This window comes from Apaloderma vittatum, unplaced genomic scaffold (genome assembly GCF_000703405.1).
Source record: "Apaloderma vittatum isolate BGI_N311 unplaced genomic scaffold, ASM70340v1 scaffold11940, whole genome shotgun sequence".
Lineage (NCBI taxonomy): Eukaryota > Metazoa > Chordata > Aves > Trogoniformes > Trogonidae > Apaloderma > Apaloderma vittatum.
In genome coordinates this window covers 1-8,778 of record NW_009692924.1, presented here as the reverse complement: position 1 = coordinate 8,778, position 8,778 = coordinate 1, and the positions used below count along the sequence as shown (strand labels likewise).

At 40.0% G+C, this 8,778-nt stretch overlaps 1 protein-coding gene across 1 annotated transcript; it reads right to left on the bottom strand.

Moving 5' to 3' along the window:
- Positions 1 to 4,423: 4,423 nt before the first annotated feature.
- On the bottom strand, positions 4,424 to 4,699 carry CTXN3 (cortexin 3). Its single transcript, XM_009874051.1, has one exon. It carries the CDS (start codon positions 4,667 to 4,669, stop codon positions 4,424 to 4,426), a length of 246 nt encoding a protein of 81 aa, XP_009872353.1. The 5' UTR covers positions 4,670 to 4,699.
- Positions 4,700 to 8,778: the final 4,079 nt, after the last annotated feature.

The window sequence follows — 8,778 nt, the reverse complement described above, 5'->3', positions numbered from 1 at the left end:
AAAATAAAGTGATAGAATAGAAACAGTACTATCAATGGTAAATTAATACCTGCTTTACAGGACTGGTCCCACAACTAAAGATAGGTTCTGTCACATCAGAAAGCATGTGAAAGCATGCTGTCACCATAGTAATGTTTTGGCATTTATAGGATGTCAAGGCTTGTCAATCAATGATGTTGCTCCTAAAATCATGTTAAAAAAAGAAAAAATAGACTGAACATGTATTATATTTATTAAACAGCAGTGCAGAACTACTGATTCTTTAATGCAGCTGTATTCAGAAATTCAGAGCTTTATTCTCAGTTACACTGGTGTAAAATAAAGTAATGCAACTGAAGCCGATTACCTCAAGCCAATGTCATGGGGAACCAGCTCTTTAGAATGTGAGCCTCCAGGTACAAAAATTTCATAAATACACTTCTTTTTCTTTTATAAGGATACTGTGACTAACGTCACGGGATTAAAGACCTTTAGGTCTGCTTTGATTTACGCTGTAGTCTGAAGTGATAATCAGCATCAGCCATGGAATTACACAGGTGACAGACTGGCATTATGTGTAAGCCTTTGTCCTCACACTGGGGGTTATTAAATATGCTCTACTCTAGGATGTAATCCTTAGTTGTTCTGACTCCAGCCTTTGTCATTTTTTCCTCATATGGAACGGACAGCCAAAAGTCTGATTTTTTTCTTTGCCGTGGCTTCACTATGTGTAAAGCGTTTGTCTGCTTAGATGTAATCCCAGTATCACGTTTTTGTATTCAAACCACTAGTACCAATTCTGAGAGGAGAGGTGAGATTTTAAATCAGTGCAGAGAGAAGCAGAGAATCTCACTGAAAATTGAATCCATAAGGCAGAAGACCATATCTGATACGTATAGTTCTAGTATTTATTTGTAGAGCTCCACGCCTGCAAAATCCCTGAGTACCAATCCCAGCAGGCTCAGAGGGTGATGTAGCCACACAACAGGTACCTCCAGGGCTTCTTTTGGGGGCATGTGCAGTAAAAGCTGACTAAGTGATGCTTCTCAGACTGCTCTGTCAAAATCAAGCATTATGCATTTGCTTACAGTGCATAGCCAGCAGAACAAAAATTAAAAATAAGACAAGATTGTAGTCATATTTTCTCTCATTTACACAAAATTATATTCTTGGAAAAAAATTAAAGTCCACCTAATTCTACAAACCCCACCTCTATAAACTCCCTCTGGTGAAAGAAAACAAATTTGCTCAGCTGCCAATTGCACCAGCAGGTCAATGGGTTCTTTTTCTCCCTCAGTCAGCACAGCTGTTCTGCAGTATCTCAGCCTCACTTGTCTTTGAAAGAGAGCTCAGGTCCTGCTAGTTTTGTGGCAATGGCAGATGCATTTCACTACAGGTCCAGCACATGTGTACAGAGTCCAGCAGTAATGCCTACACGGCTCCTGCAGAGCGCACAGAGCTGTGCATTTTTGTGGCTGTATCATTCGTGACTCCTGAGCTACTTTGTGGGTAGTTGCACCCAGACCTCCAACTGCAGTAGAGAAGCAGCACCGAGGTTGTTCTCACACACGTGCACCCCAGACATCTCAGAAAACAGACTCTTGTCACAGGTCCATGCTGTTAGGCCAGTGCTTTCATTCAAGGGTCAGGACTGAGATAGGAAAGCCTTGAGAACCTCACTGTAGTAAAATAGCTTTATTCCTTGTTGTATATCAATAGTTTTATCTCTGCCCTTACTTGGCATTATTTCTCTATCGCAGCCCTTTGACTTAAACTCCTTGTTAGATTGAACAAATTAACTCAGAAAGTTGCATTTATAAAAAAATTCACATATTCCTTCTATTCTCCGCAGTATGTAAGAGTATATTTGCTGAAATTAAATCAAGAAATATTCATTCTAAAAAGGTTTTGAAGATTGCACAGGACTTTCTACAGAAACTGATACAAAAGTGTACACTAGAGCGATGCTGAATTGCAAAGCTGCCTGAGCACAGCTGCATTAGTACACAGACCCTCCCTTTTCAGCCATATTAATATATCAAGTCATTCCACAGTGAATAGTTATTCTTGTGAGGCACAACGAAGTTCCAGAGGCTACTCCGTAGACTGGAATATTAGCCTCAGCTTTCTAAGTCTGGCCTGGTTTCTCCAGGCAAAGGAAAAGTCAATTATGGCGAAACCGAACTGCCAGAATCTCTTCAGTAAACTTCTGTTAGACTTTGAGAATGTGAAGGAAAAGTCTCTGCTGTTGTGGGGGACCTGATGTGTATTTCCCATCTTTGCTATAGTCAGAGTAGCAACATCCACAGATAAGTAGACTTAAAGTGACTGCCCAGCAGTACTAAATTCCCTTTAAAAGGCTGACTTATCCCAGCTGTTTATGAAAATATCTTCTTGGAACCCTTTCAAACATAGCAGATATGCTGGCTAGCTAAGCTTCCAAAACAGTCCTCAGTTATGAACTTCCAAACTCTATACAAGAATCAAATTGCCTCACCTGGACATTGTGTTACATTCCCTTGACCAGTGTCATTACATCCCTCTTTAGGTGCGGGTGTGAGGAGAACTCTTTTCTTTAAAAGGAAACTGAAATCTGTAGAGACTTCAAACAAAGAGACCCTGACATAGGAGAGAAATCCCATGCCAGAGGGAGAAATGCTGTTACTTCTGCTTCATAAATACTGACAATATGTTGCTTTAGGTAGTACTGGTGCAACAACAGGAACATTTCTTGCATGCCACACTGTGGTTACCTTTAGGAAATGATCTGTAAGTCCAAGTTTGCTTTGATCTTGGTGCCCTGGCACTGATAGATAGGTAGCTAAAGACAGCACTTCATGGCTTCTGGAGAACAGAGTTGTTTTCCTGTCCACTTTTGCCCACTCAGTCTCAAAGGTTACTACCCCTGCAGCAAGCTGTGCTCATATTTCATTTTTTCAGCTTCTTTCTGTGAACTCATCAGGGAGCTGCATTTCGGGCTCTGGTTGCCCCGCTGTGAACTGTGATAGCCGGCATGCAGAGCCACCCCTCCTTCCACCGCCTCTGCCACAAATAGCTCCAACCTTTAACCAACGGACAGGAAAAGAAGTAAAGGGAAATAAATAGCTCTAAGTGCCACGGATGGAGTCAGAGCCTCAGCTAAGATGAGTCAGCTCAGCCCCAGCTGTACCAGCTACGGCCTGGCTTTTTTTCTCTATTCACAGGATGCAAGCCAAAGCACAAAGGAAAATTTCCCAACTGCTTGTCATTGTTATAGCATGGTAAATCCAAGGCTCTGTCTGAAAACAGGCATCAAGTACCTTCCCTTCTCCACTCTACGAAATGTTTAAAGAAGCCCAGCAGCACCAGGACCCTTTTCAAGACTCTTTGCCTCCTGGCAGTATGTCAAATGTTGTCACCACTATAGTATTCCAATGCTGCTAAACAATATTTGCAAACATCCACTCAGACTCTAAGTAGTCCTATTAAATTTTCTATGATCTTTTAAACCTCTCCTCTGCTGATGAAACGCATTTAATTTTTTGTGTACCTTGAGGTCTAGGAATGGGTTTTCATTGTACAAATACATTGGAAGACATTTATAGGTAAAGGAGGTGGTGATTATTTATTGATTCTTAGCACCAATGTTTCAATCATCCAGTTAGGAAACAAAAATTAGGTGGTGTGACCTACACACCAAGTAAACAGACTGAGTGAACGCTGGAAATGCACAATTTGAAATACATGCAAGACTGCAATTTGTTTCCAAGCTGTTGTAAGAACAATGCAAAAACCTAACTTAATAGAAATCAATTTGTGCACAAAAAGACAAAAATAGGCCAAAATCATTACATATCTTGTTGATAACAGAGATTATAATCAATATTTTGTTAGTGTTAAGTAGCTTAATCACTGATTTATGCCAAGTAAGAGCATCTTACTCAATATCTGGGGAAATAGGAAGGATTTTTTTCATCTGAAATTTTCTAGCTCTTCCAATCTTAACTTATGGTATGGGAAATATCCTCACTTGTCTTCAGAGCTGAGCAAGAGACTAAAAAGAGTCTTGTGAAGATTCAGAAGTTAATTGACTTACATACGGATAATGAAAACACATCCTTACCTCATTTGTAAGAAACTTCTGTAAGAAGCAGACTCTTGTTAATGATAAAAAAGCTACATAAGGGAACATATGCTCTACTGTCTCTTAGCTGATCCCAATGCATTTGGAAGAGAAGTTCTGCTAATGTAACCTTTATCTTTTTTCCCATGAGGAAATTCACTAGTCTACTTTAAAAAATTTAACTTGCTTTGGCATTTAATTAAAATCAAAGTCTTTAGGTGCATATTTCTATGTTTCAAGTCCTACAGTATTTGAATAAATGTAAACCAGAAACAAAAGAGACATTCCAGGATTTTTCTTTCTTTATCAGCATGCTAAATAAGGCTCCATCACTCTCAGACTTTAAGCAAGAGCATAGTCAAACTGGGCTTTCTCCAGTCCATGAAGCTCATCAGCCCAGGTTGAGGTTGGCATACTCTGGTAGGGGTCGAGGAGAATTCGGAAGCAGCGAACAATGAGGATTCCCAAGAAAATAAATAATAAAATCACAAAGGCAAATGTTGTTTTCTGTTCCAGGGTCATGCTAGAATTTGGTGCCATGTTCCCAGATGGCACCAAAGTGGCAGTAAATATCTCTCCATCCATCATCCAGTGAAGATGAAATGAATAATCCCACAGCTGCCTTCCTCTACTCTGACCTCAGTTTGCTGAGGTCAGAGTAGAGGAAGCCATATAGATGCACTTTGCTATCTGTAGGGCAAGGGGGAAGGAATGTCAACTCTGAACAGCAATTTTCTTTGTTTACTTCCATACAATTTTTTCCTAATGGAGAAAAATAGGGTGGAAACACACTTGACAGCAGGTTTGCTTGCCTCTGCATCTTATGTAAGAGACTTGTTAGAAATCTTGTACTGTTCTGCTAGTAGTGCGGAATCCAACCAACAACATTAAACACCACTAGACCCTGTGCTGGCAGCAGCCTCTCCCTACCTACCATCTAATGTGGGTTGGAGTAGAACATTTCTTTCCTGCAAGGGGGAAAATGAGATATTTTGTTACACTTCTCCAGTGGGTAGCTCACAGCAATGCAAATTGCATGCTTTACTGCAGGGTGGGCAAAATGCAGATGATGCTACTCTGATTTTGTGGAAAGGGGTTTGAAAAACAAGTGTGATTATGGTTTCAAAATGTTTTGAGGTGGTATAGACAAGGATCTACTGCTGTTCAATTAAACTCGTATGTTGCCATGGTGGACGGCAGCAACAATTCAGTGCCTGTAACACAGCAGCATTTATGAAGGAAAGGCATAAATAATTTGTGTTTAAAATGAGACAAGATTTAGAAAGGCAGCCTGAACTAAGTCAAGTCCTAATTTAGCTCAGGGGTAAATGCTTTCTCTTAATATTAGAATCAAGCTTACAAACACATTTAGCAAGAAAACGTTTTTTATGTCACTAGCTCTGCCGCATCAAGAGAATCACCAGGATTTAGGACTGAACTTGGCTGTTTCTAGACAGCAGAGCATATGCTGTGTTACTGCCTGCCTGGCGCGTGTGCTCCCTTGACTAACTGCCTGGATGTCTGCCTGCCATTACTTCCTTCTCCCTTGCACGCTGGGTTTTCCTTCCAGCAAGAGAAAAGCACTGCTGGATGCCACGGCTTAGGCCTGGTCATCAGCACGGCTGATATGACCTGTAAAGTGTCCTCAGGAGGTGTCAAAACTGAAGACTGAAGGACAGCCCTGTCTCAGTTGAACATGTTAATGGTGAGAGGAAGGAAAAGAAACAGAAGAACACAGTGTGGCATATAGCACACAGGGGTGAAACTTCCACGTGATTATAACCACTCTATCACTGGGCCGGGATCAGTAGTGATTTATAAGCATGCCTCAGTAACAACAGCTAAGAGATGTAAGTCAATTAAGAAAGCACATTCATGCTGAAATATTGCTGGGACTATTCAGAAAACTGTACCTTAAAGCAGAAAAGGTATTGCAGCAAAAAAAGTACTGGAACTGCATGGCTATTATTGCCTGGTTTACAGTAAAATAGAAAGATCGAAAATGTTAGCTTCCAGCCTTTTGAAAGAGTGTCTCAGCTATCAGCTGACAAAATGCAGAGGATTGTCTAACAGAGAGAGCTAAAACTCTAAGAACAACCAGTTTCATAAAGCTAACAGATCGTTTTGGTGGTGGTTTTTTTTGGGGGGTGGTGATAGCTGGTGAAGGAAATAACAAATTCTTGTTATAATCTTGTTACAAAAAAACCCAACAACAAACATATAAACTGAGAAAGACTGTATCACTTTGGCAGTGATGCTACAGTAAAGGCCAAAGTTAGTGGTGCTTCCTTCTAAAAGACCTCTGGTATTTATTCTGACTTTAAAAAGCCCTTCAGCACATGTATTATGTCATGATCTTTAATGTTACTTCAGCATATACCTTCAGCTATACGAGTATTATACACATGTGACAGTCTTTCCTAAAGCTGCAATCACACAATACCATAACTATGCTTGTTCTCACAGATTAGGGCATTTTAAGAAAGATTTTCCTGACATTTTTCCCAATGTTTTCTGAATAAAGTTAGCAACTGTGGGAGAAAATGCCTAAAACAGAAAATCTGTGACTGTCAGGGAAGATCAGCTTTTGATATGCTCATTTTAAATGTCAAGCTTAGAATAGACAAAAGACTCTGTACATAGTATTTTTCCAGTTTTAAAGAAACTTGATTTTAAAAAGATATGTGAAAATAGTTACTCAGTGATAAAGCAAATGCAGTTCATTACTTTCCTTTAGGGATCAGAGTAGGCATGTAAGTGAGATAATACAGAGAATAGTTAGATATTATTTTTCATAGCATTGAGCACTACTGTCTGATTTTAGGAATAGGTGTGATGTCCAATTATTTTATAGTTAGAAGTTTTTCACACTGAGAGTCCTAATTTTCATGCTATAGATTGTATGCAGTGAAACACCAAGACTGCATTGTACAGCTGAAAGGATTGTATTTCCAAGGCTTTGGGCTACCAGACAGCCTTCTGTGTATGCTCATTACACTGCATTATTGCAAGATTTTTGGAGTAGGCAGTCCCTGGTGGAACCACATTCTTTGCCCTCTTTGGATTGCATCTTTTGCAAGCTGAAGTTTAAATGACATTATTAACCATTACTTTTGTGACAAAACGATGTTAAACTATCCCCACTCATAAAAGCATGTGGGTACTTGAAAGGAGAGCGTAACTAGCTAAAGACATTAATTGGGTATGTCCACAGCCAGAATTAATTAGGCTTGGAAGCACATTGGACACAGCAACACAGGCTTCCACACTCCTGGCCTCTAGTCGTTCACCAGAAGCAACTGGTGTAAGGGAGTCCATGAGTCCACATCACCCGGGAGTCCATGAGTCCACATCACCCTCCCTGCCTGTCACTTTCTGTTGTGTCAGCCGAGCTCTGCTGGCACTGAGCACCAGTCTCTTTCCAGCTGGAAAACTACTCTCTACTAGGGAGGCTGTGCAGCTTATACAGGGCAACATACCCTTAAAATGTTTTTAATTACATGAAAACCTCTGCAGTCTTTGCAAAAGTTCCTCCAGTCTGACTGAACTCCATCCAGCCTCAGTTCTACTGACCAAAGGTCACTAGGAGGACTGGAGCCTGCAAGAGGGTTCTGAGGAGCTGCAAAGAGAGGCAAAAAGGCCCTTCTCCACAGCATGAGGGAGATTTCTGCTCGAGAATCCACCTCTACTACAGATCCCAAGAGGTGAAAGATGAAAGTGCAAGTGTGATGCACAAAGGTATTCCCATTTTAGCACAAAGGCATCTATGCAGCCAAAACAAAAAATTAAAAAATATGAACTATAACAAGGGAAGTGGTAGAAAACAGACAACAGTAACAGCATAAACTCAATGCGTTTCTTCTCAGTTTGTTCCAATTGCTAAGATCTGAGTCAGATTATGGAAAGGCTTTAAGACGGTTTAGAAATTTGTTGATATAACAAAGATTCCTCTAGGTGAAGATCTGCTGCTTTGTTCGTTGTTTTTTTTTTCCCCACATCTCAGATAAAATCATAACTGAAAAAATAGATTATCCTTCACTTCAGTGACTAGTCTTGATTTTTATTTATTTATTTTTAATGCAGAGGTGCCCCTTCAGTAACTTCCTCTAATGAGTTCCTTGCAGGTGTGTCTAATTCTTTGTTTAATGAGTACAGAGTTGCACATCACTATACCCACATCAGGTTGTTATAATTTCTCCTTGCTAGTGCCCATATATCCATTAGGTAGTTCAATTACAGTTCTCCTTGAGGCAATACTTACAGCCTAATATACTGAATTTATAAAGACATAAAGAAACAGAGCAAAACTTACATATTGTTACTGGCATTAAATCAATGAGTTAATCTCTAACACATCTTAAGCATTAATAGCCTTCAAATAGTTTCAGGTGTTCACCTGCAGCCCAGTAGCTGAATTATGAGCATAGGGCCTGGTCAAACGCCATCAAAAGGTAATTTTCCTGTTGAAGCCACTAAGATTTTTGGAGTTAAAATCTCATTAGATTAATCAGCTTGTAGAGCTATCTTCACATTTGTATGAAAGAAACTAATTCTCAGGACTCTGAGGAGTCATAGAATCATAGAACAATTCAGTTTGGAAAAGACCCTTGGGATCATCAAGTCCAACCATTAACCCTACACTACAAGGTCACCCCCAAACCATAATACCCAACATCACATCTAAGCGACACTTAAAC